This window comes from Amphibalanus amphitrite, unplaced genomic scaffold (genome assembly GCF_019059575.1).
Source record: "Amphibalanus amphitrite isolate SeventyFive unplaced genomic scaffold, NRLGWU_Aamphi_draft 000079F_arrow, whole genome shotgun sequence".
NCBI classification, from domain to species: domain Eukaryota; kingdom Metazoa; phylum Arthropoda; class Thecostraca; order Balanomorpha; family Balanidae; genus Amphibalanus; species Amphibalanus amphitrite.
Genome location: NW_024881575.1, coordinates 53,683 through 76,599, shown reverse-complemented (window position 1 = coordinate 76,599; position 22,917 = coordinate 53,683). Strand labels below are relative to the sequence as shown.

At 55.6% G+C, this 22,917-nt stretch overlaps 1 protein-coding gene across 4 annotated transcripts in view; it reads right to left on the bottom strand.

Moving 5' to 3' along the window:
* The window catches only part of LOC122379496 (talin-2-like), a 64,693-nt gene extending 42,774 nt beyond the window's left edge, over window positions 1-21,919 (bottom strand). For 2 of the 4 annotated variants that reach the window (XM_043361753.1, XM_043361755.1), the window contains exons 1-3: window positions 21,830-21,919; window positions 2,205-2,347; window positions 961-1,058 (exon numbers count right to left, since the gene is read on the bottom strand). In XM_043361753.1, the coding sequence (XP_043217688.1) occupies window positions 961-1,058; window positions 2,205-2,340 (234 nt within the window). In that variant the 5' untranslated portion in view covers window positions 2,341-2,347; window positions 21,830-21,919. The remainder of the gene's footprint in view (window positions 1-960; window positions 1,059-2,204; window positions 2,348-21,829) is intronic. The other 2 variants (XM_043361754.1, XM_043361759.1) reach the window with 1 other exon arrangement.
* Window positions 21,920-22,917: the final 998 nt, after the last annotated feature.

Here is a 22,917-nt window from a genome sequence, read left to right as displayed (position 1 = left end):
TTTCCGTACATGGTCCGCTCTAAGGGAGATCCATCATATCATCCGGCAAACCCTTCTAGAACGTCGGATACCTCCATCTATCGTCAAAATACGCCGGACACCCCCAGCCAGCGCCATACGGCACCACACCGGGGCACACCATGCTCGATAATCCTCGCCATTCCGTCAGACTCAGTAAATGGCGGGCAATGGACGGGTGTGCCCTGTCGTATGACTGTCAACGACCGACCGGTCGGCACGAGACGACCTCGTGCGCGCCAGCACGCAGATAGACCCGGATGTCGTCGTGATCAAAGAACGATCTCTCACATAAAAGCACACAGACGCCCCATGGTACGCCAGTGGCACACACACGAGTCCGCCGACACTACTCAGAGCTGTGGCAAGCGGAACTGCCCCCTCGACACCGGTCTGGGACGAGCTCTGAATTTATTTCCACCCGGGAGACCGACTTTAACGAGCTATTCAAACCGGACACCGTAGCGCTGCCTCTCACGGAGCTTGATTTGATAAACTATGTAAAACAGTGTGTGGCGAAATGACACATAATTTGAGCCAGCCGCCGGCCGCCGGTGAAACTTCACTAGCCACGAGACAAAGAGCAGAGTCGGGCGCCAGACGCGCCCGCCCCGACGGCACCATCTATTCAAGTTGGTCGCTCGGTCGAGAGGAAATCTTCTGAGGAGCGGCCCCACATCAGTGATGACTCATTCTCCGCCGAGTTTCAAACAGCCCAGTGGCCTCAGACATCAAGGTTCAATCCGGCGGCTTTATAACAGCCGCGGCGAAGCTCCGTGGTGCCTTCCGTTCACCTAAGCCGGAGTTTCAGTGATGTAAAGTGATTCAGCTTATAATTTGACACTACGAAGCACTGACACAAGGTTCATCACATCTGATCAAAGGGGGATAATTTTTCTCAGCAGCGCCCAGTTGCGGATATGTGCAGGTAGTGGGACTTACTTCGCTTTTGAGCAGGTAGTACTCGAGTGTGCGGCCCGGCTCCAGCCAAAAGCCCTTCTTGGTCTCTTCGTCCCAGAAGAACAGTCCAAAGTCCTTATCTGAAAGCAGACAAACAGCATTTAATATAGAACGACCGTGGAACCACCTCTCCACAGAACAGTGTGAGATTGCTGCGCCGTTTGAGTGTTCTGTCAGCTGTCACGGCTATGACACTGTCGATGTCTGTTCTCATTGTCCTAACACCTCTCGCCTAAAGCTAACGTTTCTCGTCCCCATAAATGCCTTAGCGCTCTATCAAATTTTTCAATTACGGCATTTCATATTCAATGGCACCTCTCACTCCTGTTTTCCTGGACACAGTGAGACGCGCACGGCGGCATTGCGCCGCTTCCACCGCGCGGAGAGAAATCAGCTGATTCAATTGTGCCCCGACTGCAATCGATCGCTTCGAACCGCTGAGAGTACATACTGTGTAAATAGAGTCGTAACTGTTACGCTGTAGGTAACCGTGATTAAGTGCCATATCATCGGCTCTTAAATAAGAAAACAGTCACTTTAGCAAATCTATAACCGGTCTGGTCGTGAGCATGACAGGCTTGTCCTGAAATAATCGATAGACAAAACAAAGATCACCGTCTCGAGTATCTGTCATTTCTCGGCGACAAAAGCTACATAAAGTGAATCACATTCCATTGTGCGCTCGCTCGTCTGACGAACCTATTCGTATCTCGAGAATTCCTGGAATGTCCGGTGGGATTATGTCAGCAAGCAACGAATTAAACCAGTAAGAAGATGTAGCTTTCTCATCAGTTTGCTACCACGTCACGCAGACAACAAACCTATGAAATAATATATCCAGCGTAGAGTATCCTCCGATATGTAACGGTAGCACAATCCAGTTTTTACTGAGGGACGGGGCGATCCCCGGCTGGGGCCGCCACCGTACCGTGTTTACGGACCACTGATCGGGGCGCTCCCCCGGCCACCCTCTCCCCTCCCTCCCTCCCCAGCTCTGCCGGCGTCCCACCGCCAGATCAATACCCACCAACAAACGACATCGCTTACCAGCCCCTTAACCAACTCAATTACCGGAGTGTTTTGTCTCGGCAGCTCGGCAATCGATGTGAGCCGCCTGCTCGCCTCCGCCGGCCGGCCGGTTCGCTCCTCAGACTGGCGGTGTGACCCGTTTCGCCCGCCCGTACCGACTGCCGGAGGGTCCAGGGACGCCCCCACCCGATACTCACGGTTGGAGATATCGGTAGTATCGGCCAGACGCTCCCGGATCATGCGGCAGGCGTCCAGCACGGCCGTGTTCGGCTCGAACTTCATCGCCTTCACCACATTCCGGTCCTCTATGCGGACCCGCAGCGTCAGCGCCATCTCTGATCTGTCGGCGGAACGAGAGCTTTGGTTAGCAACCGCCGTGGCGCTGTGGTTGCGAGACCACTCCCACTGAGAGTTCGTCCACAACTCCACTGGCACTATCACATTGTCAAGTGCGCTACTCTAACTCAACGTACACATCAGACGGTTGATAGTGAGGCGATACGTAAAGAAGTTAAGTGAGTGACTTTTGATGCAGTCCCACACCGCTTGCAATCTTAGGCCAAAAAGCCAGAATGCGGACACAACACTGCGAACACCAGACAGTGGGAAAGTAGCGCAGAGTGGACAGCAGATGAGCAGACCACAGACAACGGGCAGTAGACGGACAACAGACAGCAGACAGCAGACAGACGGCGGACAATAAAGCGGACAGAAGACAGAGGGCAAGAGACAGCGGCCGGTAGACTGCAAACAGCGGACGGTAGATAACAGAAGACGGACAACAGGGGATACACATGAATTGTTTTCAGTCAGGCGAAGGTGTAGCCGTGTAAGTTTGCGATTACAAAAGCCAATTTTTCACATTGTTCTCTTACGTTGACAGGCATCAAAGTGATCTAACTAAGCAATTTTGACATCCGATATCCGGTCAGAACAGATTAAAATACGAGCAGACGGAATTGGAAAAGATGGTGGGAGCAAAAAAAAAACAGTCACCACCGTGTGCCTACACAATAAACCAAGTAATATGCATTTACTATCTCACCCACAGAACAGTTTCCAAGTCAAAGGCAGCGCGGAGCGGCCGGCGGTCTATTACCGTTTATCGTCGCCCATCGCGATACCGCTCGGTAAACGGCCGGCTGTTCTGTGGCTATCAGCGGACTGATCGGCCACACCCCTCCCCCTCCCCCACCCCGGCGAATTCATCGCGCGACTATCACTGTCAGTGTCCCCTCCCTGCGCGCCGTCTCCCGCCGACCAGCCCTCGGGGGAGCGCGCACAGCCCTATCGGTAATTGTATCACTCCATAAAGCGGCCGACACAGACAACGACGCACGCGCCTCAGAGGAGAGAGCTCTCCCCGGCGGGGGACAGAGGGGGGAAGCTGGAGAGGACCAATTAGGTAGAGCGGTGACGGCCGACATTGGGTGCAATTTGGCCGAGCGATGTGACACTGCGTGTCACCGGGTGACCGGAGTGACACGGACCAGCAGGCCGGGTGGCCAAGGAGGACAGACACTGCAGAACGACCGGGCGAGGATTTCAATCGACAACTCGTAATGATTTGTAAACAGACGGTTGACGAACAACACGTCAACATGGACAAGTCGATTCACTGACAGAGCAGCACAGCGACCACTGGCGGTCGCAGCCGCTAGCAAAAGGGGGGGCCAAAGTCACACTCGCGGGACGTAACATTTATCCGTCACCGGGAGGGGGGGGGGGTGATCGGCTAATTTTTTACGTCCACGAGGCGCCGCACAGTTGGCATTACTTATGTTTCATCCATCTCATTCTTGCGTGAAATCTTTGAGCTCAATTTAAGGCAAAATCACCAGTTCCATTTACCGTCTCACGGTGTGCCCACCGGTCGGGCCGCTGCACCATGACGACGGATCGGTGTAGCATAGGTATACTGGGAGCTGTCAGGCACGCGTATTCATGACCTTACCACTATAAAACAATTCGGAAAAGTACAGATACCTCTTGCTAAAAAGTACAGATACTTCTTGCTTTGAACAAGCATGTGTAACCCAGAGAGCATTTTTAGACTATGGCATTTTGATTTACCCATATACATATGTAGGTACCTAGTTGTGTGGCGGCGGGAGAGAGTAGGTACACCGACCTCTGGAGACCCCCACAGGTTCCGAGCTTTCAGAATTGGCATCTGAGGGCCGCGCGCGACTCCTGCGGGGCTTCGCAACGGCTCTGTTGGGGCTCACTCAACCTGCCTGGTCCTACTGCTAAAAAGACTGGCTCTGAGCCCTAAGGACTTCATCAGTCTCTGCCAGCCCCAGGACCCACACCGGCTCATGGGGTCCCGACGTCGAAATATGAGGGAATCAGCGCGGGACCATCAGGACGTAAAGCAATCTCGATCAGGACCAACGTAAGGCTGTGCCGGAGACTGCGTGAGCCCTCTGATCTTCAGAAACCCACCCATGTATGCTTTCATGTAGAGGCCAGTTTAGGGCCCTCAGAAACCAGTACAGGGCCTGCAAACTACAAAGGCCAGTAGTTTGTGACCATCAGAGACCGATTTGGGCTCTCAGAGGCTAATATGGGTCCTTACTCATTACAGGCCAACATGGGCCCTCAGAGGTCAGCGTGGGGCCCTAAAAGACCGGCATGAGCCGTCGTTGGACCCCAGAGGCCAGCAGAGGGCCCTCAAAGGCCAAGATGGGCCCTCCTTAGAGGCCAATGCAGACCCTTGGAGGCCGGCATCGGGTCTTCAGCAGCCAGTGCGGGGCCCTTATAGTTATTGGCACCTAAAGGTTCGTCTTGGGACACCAGAGACAGAAATAAGGCCACCAGAGACCGGTGTGAGACCCTCAGACGCCGGTTGAGACCCCTGAGGCCGGTTAGGGGCCCTCATAGGCCAGATGTGGGGCCTCAGAGGTTGATGTAGGCTCTTAGCGGTCAACGTGGGCGCTTGACCACCACTGAAGTTCCCTCAGAGGTCAGTGTAGGACGCTCAAAGACCGGTGTGGGAGCTATATTTATAGCTGGGCGTGGTTTTTTTTTAGCCTCGTGACGATCGAATAATTGCCAGGGCCCCATACACCTATATGGGGGCCCATTGGTTGTTTGAGGGGGGCAAATGATATAATGGCCCCCTTTATTGACCTTTGGGGGCATGGCCCTGATGCCCCTCCCCCCGGCCCCCCGCGACCGCCACTGTGTACACATTACACACATGCCTCTGAGATTACATACTAGCTCATGCAAACTCTATGCAGGCCCCGGAGGTCCCACGCTAATCCTTAAGAAACCAAGCCGGCATACGGCGTCACCACCGGGCTTCTGAGGTGCACAGCACCGCAACCCATGAGGTCTTACTTTAGTGTCTTGGAGCCAATCTCCTTTAGCAGGGCCCACCCGCCACTGCCGAAGAGGGTCTCATGCCAGCCATTGCTGAATGCTGGGCCTACGAGAGCCTCAAGTAAACCCACGCTGATATTCCATATAAGATCCGGCCATACTCGTGAACCGGTGCCAGCGACGCTGGCCGCCAAATTGACAGAATGCGAAACTGAGCCCACTCATGAGTGAAATTTACGTCCTTTGATGGCGCAAGAAAGAAAATGAAACATACGAAAAGCTTTTCTATGACTTTTGTTCGATCTGAAAGGTGGGGCCAAAAGATAGTATGGCCCCACCTTTCAGCACCAAAGGGGGGGCCATGGCCCCCGTGGCCCCCCCCTGCGACCGCCAGTGACAGCGACACGGCACCAGCACCAGCAACACACCAGCGTAGCAGCATACCAGGACCACCAACCGGTGCACCAACGGCGTCACCACTAACCCAGCGCCGGACGAGACAACCACCCGCCCGACCCCCATGCCACCAGCCGGCTGGACTATGACGTCACTTGTCCGTGACGTCATCCGTTAGCGTGACCTCAACACGCACACTGGGCGGCCGACACACCTGTTCGGACCATCGACCGCTGACATTGGCGCACACACACCTGTTCACTGACCACCTGTTCAACACGCAGTACAAACTAGAGCCACCGTCAGATCATCATCTTCAACTAGCATAGGACAAATGCACCGTAGATGCAGAGAATAAAGTCCGACCGCAGTGTCCAAAGGCGACCAACTCGGGATAGTCCAGTTCCCACGGTACGGCTCAAAACAGAGAGCCCGACTACACCTGTTCCTCGGAGAGCGGCCACTAATGCCGTTCAGACCCATCACGCAACGGGGGACGCCGCTTCCATACACCACTCGGACAGAGTGCAAACCGCTGTCGGTGTTTGTACCGAGCCCGCCCGCCGCTGAATGGGATCATCAGTCATTCGGCACGGGACAGAGGCGCAGGAGCAGGGCTGGCAGCACGGCAAGCCATGGTGCAGGCTATGTGGCACCGCCCTGTGCCGTCCGGCGGGCTGGTGGACCCCGTGGGTAAGCCAAGCTCGGCATGACAGGCCCAGTTACAGCGAGGCCGAGCACCGGTCCGGCCGCTACAACTGCCGCGCTCTCCAGAGGACACACTCGGAAGCCGTGTGAAGCTTTGGACTCTAACGTCATGTGGACTCACGACCGCTGTGTGGACTCCCCGACTCCTGGCCTCAGGTGGGCGGACCCGGCCGCCGCCGGTGGGTGGGCCGCATTGTGTGCGTGTGCGCACGCCACCTGAATGCGTGATATGTGCGCCGGCGTGTGCGGCGTGACACGCACGTCTGACGGCTCAGGAATGCAGCTACCCCCGGCAGTGGGACAGCTGACACAGTCGGTGACCTGTCAGCGGACTCTGGGACATTTCCTGTGTCACATAGCAAACGAACAAACCAGCAAATAAGCGCAGCAGCAAAATATGCAGAATGACTTCGTAACACATCACAGAAAAACACAACTCGACACTGCGCGCAACGCGCAACTGTCAGGACACGACCCGCTCTGTCCCGTTCCGTGTGATGCGCCTTCCTGGAGCGCCGAAGCAAACATGAAATCACCAGGCTTACTTGGCAGATGCTCTGGACAAGCACGATCACTTGTACAGCGCTCCCGGAACAACTATCGCACCACAAAACTGCGACACGGCCCGGTCAGACATGGTGACAGTCGTGCAGAGGACGGCGACGGGCGATCGGCCGGTGAGAAGGAGCGGCAGCTGAGCAGCTGGACAGTGGACACGGTGAACACAGCACACAGACTGAGGCGATACGGCCAGTGATTAGACGAACACAGCGCCTGAGCCGGTGCTCTCTGAACGCTGCGTAGTGCGTACCCTTCCACAGTCAAACGCCACCAATGATCGCGAGGTTGCTAGTTGCAAGGGCCCGTCATAGAAATCCTCACGATCACAATGAACGCGTCAACCAAACGTAAATGTTTTCGGCTATCTCAGTTCACCGCCCTAAGCGTTCGGCCACAGCCACGCCGCGCCGGCCGGAACCGGCTTAGAGAGCACGGAAGGACCAGAACCGGACCGGCACCCCCCCCCCCCTCCCCCACCCACCGGGCGGGGGAGGTTGCTTACAGGAGTGGAGTCTGGAGGGCGTGCACCTCCGTCAGCTGCGAGTCGCTCCAGACAGCGGAGAAAGCGTTCGAATGTCCGCACAGCACAGCTGGCACGCAACAATGGCTGAACACGCGTTGTGGGTTTGCACGACTGGGAATGGGCGTGGCGCAGTCACAGACGGCGGAAGCCAGCAGCTGCCAACCAGTCCAGCGGGAGACAAATCCGTCCATGGGAGGCGGTCTGAATTCTGATCCCACAGTCGCAAGTGGCATTGTTGGCAGGGCAGCGCACACGCTACCGTTTGACGTATGGATGAGAAGCATATGTGAGTGACTACACAGGCCTACACCCACGATAGTCTTGATCAGGTTGAGTCAACCACACCCAAGCACTAGGTGTGGTGCTTGGGTACCCTTTTCCGCACACACAGCGTGATCTATTACACGAGTCGTAAGGTACCAGCCAGTGCACTGTAGATGCGCGGACAGAAGCTACTCATATTTAGCACCGGTTACATGGTCAATTTCCGATAACTGGTAGAGATTAAAAAGTAGATAAAAACATAGAACATTACATAACAGGTGGCCGGATCCCGGACAGATAATAACCCCAGCCCAGGAAGGATAAATATCCGCCGAGGTCACTGAGCCCGCATGAACCAAACTCGTCAATGATGTCATGCAGACACGCTCGCGGGCATTGTTTGGCTGGGAACACCGGTCGGACGGGTCCATAAAACCGGCAGCTACGGCCCGGTTACACGAGCGGGGCAGGTGCGGCATTCAGTCCGAGCTGCAAGCGCGGAGAGCGCACCTGTCGAGCAGAGGTCTGCGCTCAAGGCAGCCTTAGCACGCACGGCACCAGCAGCTTGTCCCTCAGCTGAATTGTCAGCTACTCTCTTAGCTTTCCACCTACCACCATTGTTACTGAGCATCTCCTACCGTTATTCACTGAGCGTTGTTACCGAGAGCCTGTCCAGCTCCGGGCTGCCCACCGTCGCTCCAGGCGCGGTGGCCCGCCGCCCCCGCCCGGCGTCCAGATAAATATAACCGCGCGCGGCTGCCGCAGCTCCGACCACCTGGTGAGCGGATACAGTTCGGAGGAGAGCCCCGACTCCGACACTCCTGGCAGACCGACAGATACAGTGGCGGACGGTACAGCCCACTCAACTGGCAGTATTCTGGCAGGTACTTGACTCAATGATCATGTCAGAGTGGGCTGTTGGCGTGACACCGGACAAGTGCATTGATGAGCCCGCCATCAGTGAAGGGTTGTCAAGTGTAGCGGGGGTATCTCAGCCGGCAATTACGGGGAGAGATGTTTTAACAGTCAACGAGCGAGCGCACACGACCACTATTCAGTACGTCATTGGTCCCCCGACGAGCCCCCTCTGTCGGTCGTACAGAGCCATCATCGCTCTGGGGCGGCGGCGCCTGTCGGGCCGCTCGTTTCCGAGTCATTTCACTGAGGAGCAGCACTGGCGCCGCTTCAGACCCCTCTCAGTTACTGTACGGACGAACGATCCGGCGCGCGCGCACCCCCTCTCACAACAGACCGATGGCCGGGATGATGACACAAATCAAGACCAATCGTGGGTAAAGGCAGCCTGTTTAGCGGGCGGCGCCGGGGGCCGGTTACGCCCTGTAAACCGGGCCGTATCGACCCTAATGAGCCGTGCAGCCCGCGGGCCGGCCTGTCGCGGCCTTTATGTCATTAGCGGCGCTCGACAGTGGCGGCCGTGCAATCTCACTAATGAGGGGCGAGGGTTCAGACAGAACGGCTTCAGACCCTCCCGGCGACTGTCGCCCCTCTGAGCCTGTGAGCTGCCGGCTGTCAGCGCAGGTCAACAGCTGAGAGAGCAGCTGCCGGGACCACACAGTATTCCTATCCCTAACACTATCGAGTCCCATCGAGCATTCCCATCACAGTTGGGAAATAAAAGCAAAAACGTTTAAAAACTCTACTCAAATGGGATAAGCTCTTCATTCAGATGGTGACTGGCAGGCAACTGAAACTTTCGATGTTTTTAGTCCACAGCCGCTGTGCAGTCGCTCCATTGAATCAGCCATTCTAGCTGCAGCTGCTCTCTAGAGGTCGCGCTTGCCATTTAAGCTGCTTACTGCAAGTTTGCACAGAGGCTGTAACTAATGAGCTTAAGGATCAAAACACCGGAGGCTTACGGACAGCAAGAGAATCACTGAATGCTACGCAAAAACCCAATGCTGGTTTATGGTCAGCCGAGAACGGGACAGGTATCCGACCCGTCAACAAAGTATATAGACAGAAAAGATTTTAGCAGTGTTTAGCAAAAAAAAAAACTGCTTCAAAATAATCAACCTGAGTAGCAGATTATTATTATTTTTTTTACTGAAGAAATATTTCTTGCAGCTTTGAATTACAACTCAAAACTAGCTTATTAGGGTCCTAATTCGTCCTTATTTTGACACCAACTGGCCATACAATTCTCCCCTGAGGTAGCGCTAACAGAGAAGCCCAGATTCGCCATAAACAATCCCCAGCTGTAACAAATGCACCTCAGTATCCGGGATTATCCCCATGTCACACGCTCGTTCTGTCACCACTGCTGTTAATCCGGTACTCGCGACTGCCGCGACTTTACGCCGCCGTCCAGTGGCCGCGGCCGCGGCCGCGGCGGGGGCGGGGGCGGCTCCCCGTGCGCCGCCGGCGGCGTCATCTCCCTAATGACGCCCATTCACATGCAAACGTTGACACAGCGGATCGGGCATTGAGCGCCGGTCGAGCGCGACTCGTCCACTTGAGCGGTGTGCGCGCGGCGGGGCGGTGGCCAGTGACGCGTGCGCCGCTGACGGGCCGACAGCGCACCGGTGACGGGGCCCGACAGACGGGGGCGGCGCCCCAATCACTGAGAGCAGCGCCCAGGGAGGAAGGCGCAGCAGGAAATGCCCAGAGCTCCGATCAGTGTCCGCCCAGCCACCGTATTCATGACGGAGGAAAACAATATCGCTCGAGCATACGATGGGTGGAAAGTGAAATGGCACCGCTGAATGCCCAAGAACAGTCCACTAACAGACCTGAGTTTCTGACTGCAAGACAATAGCATTCCTTGGGATGACTCGACCGGGAGTAAGATCTGCGGAGAGTGGCGGGCCGGGCCGGGGCGTCGGCAGAGTTGTCAGACCGACCCTGCAGGGTCGACTGTTACCGGGCGCCAGACGGCAGTTCCGTCTGCACCGTCACACAAACGGACTCAGAAGTTACCAGGAACGCCCTTATGACGAAGACCCTCCCTCTAAAGGAGACTGTTCCTCTGACCGTCCCTCTGACGGTGGCCGCCGTCTCGGCCAGAGCCTTGGAACGCACAGTCAGATACACCTAACGATGAAATCCCGGACTCAGAATCTGACTTCGCAGCCCTGTCATTACAATATGACAGCTGTACATTACATTACAGTTGTATCACTGAGCAAATGCACAGTGATCAAGGTTCTATGAACTGAAATACATCGTCGAACATCCCCAGATCTCCCTCTATATGCCAGATATGGGTATTTACTATTTACATCAACTGCCATGATCTCCAATCTCCATATCGGCCGCTAAATATCCTGAGGGCTGCCGAAATCCCAAAAATTGACAGACATGCTCTGTCCTCTGCCGTTAAGTTTACTGAATGCTCAGCCGCGACTGTCCTGTCCGAAGCAAAAGCAAAATCAGCCAATCGGTAAATACATCATTCCGGGACTTTTATCAGAAAGCTCCCAGCAATACAGACATACTTAAAAAGTGAATTACATGCATGTCTGAATAAATTTATACATGTATGCATATGTCGGACTTATTGTGCTCCGCTTTTTGCTTCCTCGCTTTTACTCTAATTTCGGGATGTCAGATTGATTTTAATCTTTGGCACTAAAAAGTACCATTTGCGCAGTCAGTGTCAGTTTTCCACTTGTCTGTATTTCTCGTGTATTATTACATGTATTATCACTTTTTCCTAGAGACATATTTTCGTGGGAAACAAACTACGAAAGTGAAAACCATGAGCGATAAACCAGAGTACACAGCAACGGTGATGAGATATGCGGGCAAAAGCTACTAGGCAAACGCCATAGTATACGAGCAACCACGTCCAGGACCTGGATAATCTGATAAATTAAAAAAAAAAACGCAAAGTGCCGCTAGACCCGAGCTGATCACCAGAGCCTAGCCGATACTCTATCGGTATTCAAAAGATGAGCGATATCGGGCTGAAGCGTTGGTTCTGGCCGCGTTGGCCGGGCAGGGCCGCCAAAGCCGACCGGGGCTCAGTGCTGACTGTAGCTGGCCAACTGAGGCTGAACACTGAACACTGAACCGTGAACGCTAAACAGCGACGGGCAGCTACGCACCAGCCGGAATCGGTCGGCTGAGATAAGCGGCATCAACAGGGATTGGTCAGCACGAATCACTGGCAGCAGCTGGATCGGTCACTAAGGATTGGTCACTTGGGATCGGTCTCCACGGATTGGTCAGCCGGGATCAGCGGCACCAGCCGGGATCGGTAGCCGGCACCAGCGGCAGCAGGCCAATTAGATAGTCTTGCTCGGCCGAATCGGCCCCGGGGCCCGGGTGGGTACCCGGGACCTACCTCTAGACGGTCAAACTGACTCCGATCGGTGGATTTTGGAAAGACTGGACGCTGCCATACCCTTAGACGGCCAAATCGGCCCCGAGCGGCTGCCCAGGACCTACCTCTAGACAGCCGAATTGACTCTGAGCAACGGGATTTGGAAAGACTAGACGCCACCATACACCGCCACGGCCAAATCGGCCCCGGGCGGCAGCATTCAGAACAGTGGACGGCGCCATATCCTTAACACGGGAAAATCGGCCTCGGGCGGAGGAACTGACAACTGGACGGCTCAACCCGAAGGCGACTGGATCGGCACGGATGGCCGCTTCAGCTCGGCCAAAAATAATAAGATGGATTTACAAACCTCTGCAACATCTGATCAGCAGGACGTCAGTCCGCACACCAGTCGGAACTGGTTGACATCAAATTGGCAAATAGGCTATGAAACACCAGTAGACACCAGTGGGGCTAGGCCCGCCAACTGAGCTCAACATGCAAAACGACGGAAGCTGGGCCCCGGGGCGGCGAAGTCGGCCGGGCCGGGGCCGTGTTAGCTGCCGATGTAAGAGAGTCGTCGGCAGCACCATCCGCTGTCAGACCTCAGCGACACCCCGGACCGTCCGCTAAGAGAACTCAGTGACATCCCGGTTAGGCCGAGCCGATCGGCAGCCCGAACCGAGGCGGGTCGGTGGAGCCGGGCAGCAACCAGCGCCCACTCAGATCCCACAGAAGGCACAGCAGCCAGCGCTCACCTGGCATCAGAGACTGGGGAGCAACAACCAATGCTTACTCAGCCCCGGGCACAGCAACTGCCGCCCACCTGGCCCCCAGAGCCCGGGGCGGCGCAGAAGCCAGTGCTTACCTGGCATCAAAGCCCGGGGCACAATAACCAGCGCTCTACCCGACACCAAAGCACTGGGCACAGCATCCAGCGCTCACCTGGCTCCCACAGCCCGGGGCGCAGAAACAGCAGCCAGATCCGCTTAGCCCGTAAGCTGATTGCTGACAATCCAGGACATGAAGAGCATTAGAGCGAGCCGCATCCAAGGCAGAATTAAACAAATTGACTACCACTGGAGTTGTTGAGTATGATGGCAAACAAATGGCCGCTGGCTTTGGCCGGGAACTAATCACAAGCTTATCGTAATCATCTCCGGCATATGAAAGGCCATCCAGCCGCATTGCACGATTGCATCAGCCACAAACTTGGAATGATGCATCCTTATTATGTAATACATATGACGGTATTTAATAGTTCCATATTGTTTATTAACTACATGTTACTTTGCATTTAAACTTTTTTAAAGGTCAGTCGAATCGCCAAATATCTTTTGCCATAGGGAATTGATTTTCTGCAACCAAACGAATTCGTAAAAATAGCATCATATGTTAAGGGTTCGCTTCTTACGGACCATTATCGCAGAAACGCAGTTGATCGGTCCCAAAAAGGCGTGTTTCTCATTCAGAGTAAGCGTGCCTGTCTGTTCACCTGTCCTGAAGCATCCATAATGCATAGCAGACGCTCGCATGCTATCCGCACATGTGATCCAAACACGGATGTACGTCCCCCAGCTGCAGGCGAGGCGCCGTCCCAAACCACGAGCTATTGTCCCTTCAGGGCAGAGCGCGATGCTCATGCAGCCAACCTCACCTGACAGACTGTAATCAACGCAAACGGCTCGCCTAAAAGGATGTGAATAGCGAAACATTGAGAAGCTTGGAATATTCCACCTTGCCAGCGGCCAGCATGAGATGATACGTTGACCATCTAAGATCAAATAGATAAGCACAATGTTCTGCAACTTTGTAGATGTAGGTACGCAGATTTCACAATGTGCAAGCGAATATATCTCGTCTGCATATAGGTATGATATGGATGAAGCCAGGGACCTCCTAGTTCCTTTGCTGCAACGCCTGCCTTTCAACAGCTCTGCCGAAATTTCAACTAGTACTTACCGATTGTGCTCTGGTAGACCGGACTGTGGCGGAGCGGCGCACCGGCTGGGGTCGGCTCAGGTCACGCCGGGTCACCGGGTCACAGCCTGGCCCCATCTCCGGTGGCAGGCGGACAGTGCCCGAGGCGGCGACAGCGACCCAGCGAGCGGCGGCGCGCCCCGCAGAAAGGACCCCCGGCTCAGAGAGCCGCCGCCGGCCGGCTCGGCGCACTCGTCTGCAGCCAATCAAAGCTCGCATCGAGACACCCGAAAACATGGGCCCGCCACCCGCCGGCAAGAAGGGCCTACGTTTTCGGGCGGGCCGGCCGCCGTCGGCCTGCGGCGGACTGGGTCGGCCCCGACGGCCGGGACAGCTCCGGGCAGCTCTGCTCCGGGCAGATCCGGGTAGCACACGGGAGACCCCGCGGGTACAGACGAATGTCCGGTCTGGAGTACGGACTCAGTGACTAGTGATGTCAATTATGGAAAATCGTGATACCGATACCAAACCAAATACCAACAATATCCATGGAAAAATACCGATACCGAACCGACTTGGGAATTCGAGGAAAATACCAACTTTTTACCAAATTATCAACCTCTTTTACATTAGTGAAGATTCATAATACCAACAATACACCAAATGTACTCTCCTTGAAATACCAAATACCAAGTTGGTATCGGTTTGGTATCGGTATACCAAAAAGTTGGTATCCGATTGACACATCTATCAGTGACAGCACTGAGCACGCTCACCAAGGCATTTCAGTACCGAATGGTGATAAGCGAGCCGATGTAATAGACATTGTTTAAGTTTGGAAGATGCAAATGAGTAGCGTAATCCTTCTAAAATATCATGGGCCTATAATCTACATATATTTAGGCAGGTTAGCACGCGTTCCGTAATTAGCTGACCTTATCGACGTAGAGGGTAGACAATAGAAATTACTTAAATGGTATATCCAGATATCTGGTTTGAGAATGAGCAAAAATATTCGAAATGGTATAACAGCGTACTTGGACCAAACAACGGTAAATGTTCCTAAGTCGTTGCATGGCTAAATTTAAAAGAAAAATTAAATATGCTCAGCAAATAAAAACAAATTTACTTCAGAATGATACAATTCGAAAGCCAACCGCCCAAATCACTCGAATCATGCCTATACCTACAGGCATGAAAGACTACGAAAAAAACAAGTTTGCTGGTTTGCGAGAAAATGCAAACTGTGTAGGCGAAAAAAATAGTATTCAGCCCCTGCATGTTTCAGGAAATATCCAAAACGGAGACACATATACAGATTTGTCATCTGAGTATTCTTCGAAAAGCGCCACGCCCGGGCGCTACGAATCTCTGCCGCCCGCCAATAGATGGCAGCAGCAGTACCGCCTGAAGGTAGGCTGTGCCGCAGGACCCAGCCAGGACAAACGCGTCCCCGAGAACCAGCCGAGGCAAACTGATCGGCGCCACGCTGGCTTCTGATTGTAACATAAGCCCACAGCATCTCGGAGACAATGACTAACGACAGAACAACCCAATGAACAAAACGTCAGACATGTCAGCCACCATCAATGAGATACGCCAGATGGGACCGAGGCACTCACAAATCATCCGACTGTCACGGGACAAATGACAGTCTGTCAGTCGGCAGTGCCGGCGCCCAAAGTTAGGTCCCTCCTCCCCCCCCCCCCGCCGCCGGAGGAGTCATCAGCCACCAACTGCCTGCCGGCGGCTCCCCCGGCGGCCCGCGCGGCGATCATCGGATTAGAACTCCGACACGGCACAGCGCGCCGCGCCGCTCCCCAATTGGATTACACAAACATTTGATATCCATCGCTGATTTGATTTAGCGGCGGCGACTCCCTCGACAGCTCGCAAAGCGGCGTAGCGCGCCAGTAAACGCCGCCGCCGATAGCATTGTTCCCCGGGGCCAATCTCGGGCAAATTACGGCGCGGCGAGACAGGGCTCCGCCGGGGAGGTTGCGGAATGGGAACAGTGCCCCGGCAGAGCGGCGACGCACTCGCCGACAAATGAAGACAAACGTGCGTCAGAGCGCTGACCGAGCGGCAAGCAGTGACCGATGGCAGCCAGCCCGGTCAGCCAGGGCACACTCCCGACAAAACGGCCACAGCACGGGAGCCCAGATGAAACGCTCCTTTATCCAAGCTTTCACTCGAGTAAAGCGAAAATCCGCGGGCATTTAGCCCTAGTCAAGATCAAAAGTCGGCAGACGTCAAAGTCCGACCAAAACTCGCGCTCAGCCTCGCGGAAAGAAGCAAAAAAAAGCCTCGCATCAAATAAACCAGCCCTTGTCGGTGACGAAGCGAATAGCTAAGAATCAGCGATCCAGTCAGAAAACTGAGCTCATACCGCATCCATCCGTCCGCAGACGTGTATTCCAAATCCAGACCCCGCTCGGTCTCGGACCGCCTGCGTGGCTCGGCCAGGGCGGCGTTTGGTGCGCCCGTCCGGGGGACGCCGCCGCTCTCCGTCGTCCTCCCTGCAGCGGCACCCCAACTAATGGAACGGAACCACAGCGCTGCTTCCGCGCGCGCCGGATGCGAACGCGACCGGAAGTCGGCAAGAATCCCGGAGCGGGAGCGTGCAGGGGGAGGGAGGGAGACGCGGTCGGGTCGAGCAGGGATGATACCAGGGCGGCTTTCCAGCGGGGCGCCGGCCGCCGCTCCGACTCCGGCCGGCGCCACTCTATTGATTGCGGCGTCCCATCTGCAGCTGATGGCGGCCACTGTGAGCGGCGGCGGCCGCCCGGCCCGACGGCGCCGGCGGCTGTCCACTGGCTGTCTGGTGGAGTACCGACCCCGGCGGCCGGCAGACAGCCGTCGGCACAGCTGCCGAGCTGCAGCCGACCCTGTGCACAGCTGGTCAGACAGAGCAGCCGCCTGGCCGACCCGCCCGCGCCGCGCGCCCCTCCCACGTACCGGCCGAGGTGCTGCCAGCACCGCCGCCGCCGCGACCTTGCCCCTCCAAACACGGCCGGCTCACCAGCGCCGCCCCGCGGCAGATCCCGCAACTGGCGCCGGTCGGCGTCCCCGCCCTCCAAACACTCCGGCTGCAGCGAGCGACGCCCGAGCGGCCCGAGGCTCGTCGTGCTAGGAGAGAAACTGACGACAGACCAATCCCCAGAATCGGCCACGGATCGGCTGCAGAGTTCGGCCACGACACACCCAACTCCAAATAACGATCTCTGCAGATGTTAGCGGACTAGTTTGAATCGCAATCCTGAAAATCCGACTGATCGCCTGCAAAATGCACCAAACAGTGGATGCTTGCACGACAGGGGTTCTCGTCTCACGCCGAGATGCTCCACGGCGGCACGGCCACCGGAGATGGTGGGAAGACTGAAAGAAACATTCAAATCGCTGGTTTCAACCACTGACTAAGAACAAAGTATTTCGAATGCCTACTGCCGAGGCCTAGCAATTTCTTTTCCGAATGTTGCAGATGATCAACAATGCAGCAAAAAGAAACGGCCGATGATCATAAAAAAGAAGCAATACTTCTACGACTGGAAGATAGGCAGCGATAATCAGACGACCAAAACGCACTCAGTCGACTGAGCCCGCGGCGCCGCCGGCCGGTCGTCGACCGCCGTTGAAGACGAGCAGTCGTCGTTGTCGACGAGCGAGGCCGCTCTGGAAACAGGCGCGATTATGACTCAGGCCGTCGGCGCGGACGCGTCATCGTTGTTTTATGCGCGGCAATAAACTGGCAAATCATCTCAAACGGTGTGCGGGGGGCGGAGAGAGAGTCCGGGGAGGGGAGGGGGAGAGGAGCCGACGAGGCTGCCAATCTCGCCGAGAGGTTCGGGCCATATATCATCGCGGGGCGGCGTGCATTATCCGTAGAGCACACAGCGGCGGCGAGCCGGAGGAGGAGCGGACAGCGCGGCTTCTCCCCTCCGCGGAGAGAGACGGGTGCGGAGACAGCCGGCCGTCGGTCGGAGAACGACTGTCGTCATCAGCTAATGACGAACGCCGTCATCAGCCGATTGTTGGCGGTCAGGCAGGCGCTGACGCCATTCGTCGGGTAGACCTGTCAGCTCACGGATTAACCACAATCTCATCACCGGTAGCCACAAACCGGAAAAAGACTAACTTTATACCGGCAGCTCAGTGTAACCGGTCTCCGACCCACTCCACGGACTCTGAGGTTTGTGCCCCTCAGATCACTCAGGTCGGTCGCATTCGGTCGGCAACAGCAGCAGGTGTGGCGGCAGCGGCGGGGGCGGGGGCGGGGGCGGCTGGTGCGCCATGTCCGCCGCCCCCGCCCGAGCCGGTCCGACTCCGCCCCGAGACAGCGGCGGCCCTGCACCTGTTCACTGTTCGCTGTCCACTGAGACAGTGTCTCTGGCCTGGCGCCTGTCCTCAGTCCAGTGAGGCAGTGGCTCCCACCCGGCGATCATTCTCTGTCCAGTGATGCAGTGGGACTGTATCCCACTCCAGATTGCCACCTCTGCAGTGAGGCAGTCGTGACTGGATGTCAATCGAAAACAGACTTTTTGGCATAACGATACCAAAAGCAGTGCAGTGATGCAGTGAGGCAGTCGTTACGGTGCAGGTCACCACAGTTACGGACAGTTGACTGTCCGTTGTCACCCTGTCAGCGGCGGTTTTGTTTGGGACGAGTTCAGCTTCCGCTCTGAAGACAGACAGAACTGGCATGCCAAAAGTTGACCTGACCTGGAGCCAAAGAGCGGCTGATCTTCAAACGCAGTCACTTGACTGGGACCTGTGATTCGTGGCAGTTGACTGTCAATTCGAACTAGCTTGATCGCGAGCTGATAAGGCGGAGAAAGCTGTTCAACGTGCTTCACCTGCACCGAGTGCTGTGTCAAACATGATTTACGATCACAAATCGGCTGAACACGTGATGTGTGTGATCATTCAGAATCGTACAGCCCGAGCCGAGCCGAGCCGCGTCGGGGCCACGCTCTCCATACACATGAGCCCAGCAGACCACGTGACGCTCCTGCAAAGGCCAGCCCGAAGCACCTCAGCGCCGACCGCCTCGGTCCCACGGCGCTAACCGCAGGTGTGACCGCGGTTCTCAGCCTTGACCACAGCACACAACGGGTCCAGATCACACCACGCCGCATGGAGCTGTGTGAAGCAGCCCTATTCCTGCGCCGATCGTAGGTGTAGTGGAAACTCGACGCTGAATCTCATTAAGGCTCGATCAGCATCAATCACCTGTTTAGCATATTTACAACACTAAAGGAAACCATCAGACCCGACAGACGAAAGTTGACGCCCCTCGCCCGGTATGGAGAGGGCGTACGCTTTTCCGATATCGCGGCGGCACTCCCGATATACAGAGATAGATATGTATAGATAGATCCCGATATGTACAGAGAGCGTTAAGTGCCAGTGGAGCACACCCAATAAAAGCCGGCTCAGGTGCGCGATCTCCCCAGCTCCGGTCTGTCCTGTGACCTTCCCTCCGTTGTCCATCTGTCTCGCTATGTCTCGTTCTGACCACGGTACGGTCGCTACTCCTGACCAGCCGCCACCTGGCAGCAGTCGACAGGGTCTCTGATAACGGGCGGCACGCCGGTACGGACCGACCACGTGAGTACTGAGTACACACTGGCCGACGCCCCGCGTACACACGCGTCGAGTCCCTATCGGGGCAGAGGGATCAGTGGAGCACCGCACCGGGCGTGTGACACCCGACCACGCCTTACGGAAGAGCGCTAACCTATACGCTCACCCCGTAGTCGGCATAATGCCAATGGGCAATGGGCATTCGTTGAGCATAAGAGGCAAACACGAATACAGCTACCGGACAAGGCGAAAGGTTTTTTTTTGCGGACTGACGAAGGACGATGTGATGTCTAACTGCCCGATAAATATGGCTCCTACTAATAAGCAGAATATGAACGGCTGCGCCTCAATCATTAAAAATGAATAATGAACTTTAGGTATTTAAGCACGGAAGAAAATAATTCCTTTCAACCTACCTACACCAACAGCAGTTCTAGGGACACTTCTATCCAACAAAGCACTGGTCTGTACTTTTATGCCATTGACAGGTTCAACAGACGAGTCATCCAGTCTGTTTTTTTTTTTTAATCGCCTGTCGTAGTCTACCAAATAACCTTACGGCGTTAGTAGGTTTAGGCTCAGTGGACTGAGCAGGTTGCACCAGTTTCTCCGCCACTGGGTGGCGCCAGTGCACGCCTCGCCGCCGGCACGGTCGGCTCCACAGACGTCCGAGAAGATACCGAGCGAACCCGCTGGACGATATCCGGTAAACCCACCGCGGTCACGGCCTGAGGAGATGGGAGAACCGTCCGATTTCGACGAGACGCCTTACTCGAACTGTAAACATTTCAGCAGCAACTTCTTCCTCATTCCCCGACAGGCTGCGATAGTGAATGGAGTATGATAGGACGGCGAACCGTTGCAAGGGATCCGAAACTTTGGCAAGGCCCTCGCAGGCGGCGACAGTGGTCGGTGGCGATGACAGCGGCAAGTAGGCGGTCAAACAGAGTAGTGCACCAGTTAGGGCCTAAACTGACGTTCATCTGTAATGTGGTCCACGGCTTGATGGTTGCGAGCCAGTGCCCCTTCGCAACAGCATCAACGTTTCACAAGTGATCACGACGAGTCACAGTTACCGTCTCTGTGAGCGAATCAGCATCCGACCCATCCCCCGGACACACTGAGTCACCTTTTCCCAGTTCAACCCCGCTGCGAGTCACTCATCGCTGCGAGTCACGCGGCAAGCTGAGTCATCCGTGACGCCAGTTCTCGGAGACGTCACTTGGCAGTTTTCAGCGCCCTGTCAGCAGCAGTTCCCCCATCCAAACTGCTGACAGCAGCCGGCGCGCTGGCCACAGACCAGGCTTCCCAGACCTATATCACAAACACACACGTATGTATCCGTTCAGACCACAAACCCCAGCGGCCCACACCGCACGGTGAAACCCGCACCATCACCCGCACACACAACACCGGTGGTCGGATCCGGTGACGACACCACTCTGACGTCATCGTCGACAGTTCCGGCGCAGCGCCGGAAGGGCGACCCGGAGATGTGACGTCACAGCCGGAGGCAGCTCCGTCCGTTCTGTGGTCTGAAGCAGCTCCTCTAGTCATCCTCCCGTCTGAGACAGGGCAGCTGAAGGCTCTCCAGGCTCGGTACTAGGTTTAGAGCAGGGTCTGTTTACCAAGCCGTGTGTATCAGCACCAGCCTCACCCGGTGGTCTAACGGAACGTCGCGTTCATGGCGGTACACGCCTCCCGCCTAACGTAAAAGCTTCCTTGGCTCCTCGGCGCACTGTTTGACCGGGTCGGCTTTAATCCCGTGTTGACTCGGCCGCTCACGTACTGGGTGCCGGCGGCCGAGGGCCCGCTGGACAAGCCGCGATGTTGTAAGAGCCGCGTGTTTTCCTTGGCCGTCGAGCCGGGCGGCGGCGTCGGGCGCAAAGTCGAGCCCTGACGCCCGAGACGAGCAGTTTCCGACAGACGTTCATTTGACGGGGTTTGATCGTCAGCGAGGGTACACGCCGAGCGCGGGCAGATGACCTGATGATGAATTGGGGTTTTTGGGCGCCCGGACTACAGTGGTCATCGGCGCCCAACATCGGCGTCCAGCAGATGACCTATCGAGGCTGGACGCGAGGGCGGCGGAGTCACTGACGCCTTGTGCCGGTGGTGAAATACAGGGCATCGTGAATCCAAAACCGTCCAGCATAACAATAAATGTTTCGTCAGCCCAATGATCGAAAAATCAAGAGCGATGCCATCCTCCGATTGTTGGACATTACTCGGACCAAAAACCCATCGGGACTCACCTTTGTTGTGGAGCTCAGATGCAGTTCGTTGTTCGGGTGGGTCGTTCGGGAATAAAAGGCACAGCACGGGCAGTTCTCCGACTCTGTAACACAAACCATGAGTCAGTAACGGAACGGGCTGCCAGCCTAATAAAACGTAGGCTGCAAGAGGTCATGGCAGAATAGAGCAACTAGAGGAGCATCAAGGCATCAAGAGGAGCTTCTTGACGACGGTGTTTACTCCGACGAATGCATCCTATATCAACACCATCCGTGGGCCAGCCACCCATCACGCAACACATGGAAACGACTAACGACTGTGTGGATGCTCCATTCGGCATCTTCACAGCTTTGCAATAGGTAGCTTTGTTTCTCAATGTAGGCAGCTTTTAGGCAGCTAGCCCCAAGGCACAAAGAGCATGCCCCGGCTTCTCCATTCCCCCACCAGTAGGGTGGTCCACATTTACATGGTAAAAAATAAAGTTCGTCAGATTCTTCGGGCCGGGTCGGAATTCTTGTCGATACTATAGCACAAGCTTCTGTGCAAAATTTCAAAGATTGGATGATTTTATCCCGTCCCGCAAAGCGGTCAAAGTTTCCATTATATGTACCAGCCTTCAGTATAGGGCGAATACTTGTCTTTCAACATTGCCCAGTCGCGCCAGCGGCTATCTACCAAAGAGCTTGCATGCTCAACACACCAACCCTCTCTAGCCTTCTCAATGATAGATCTAGTCTTCCTATCAGCCACAGGCAGGAACGATAATCCACAGTTCCTGTTGCAGTTCCTGTTCTCAGTGCCAGGAGCAAGGGCCTGTATGCCAGGAGGTGTGAATGCATTACGCTAGTTAGGAATTTGCCTGCGTCTGGGATGGCCGCTGAAGCTGCAAAAGGCACACGCTCAATCACCGAAATGTGGCTTGTTTTGGCAGCCAGAAGCAAATCCTTGCTGGGTGAAACAGCCTCTTACGAAATGCATGACGCATCTTTTCACTTTTCACACCATCCGCCTTCCGGCCCGGGACTCCCGAGATCCCGTCCTTCAAGCGGTTTGTAAAGTGGTGGCAGCTCACGGACCGAGTGTCGTTCAAACCGCTCAATGACTTCAT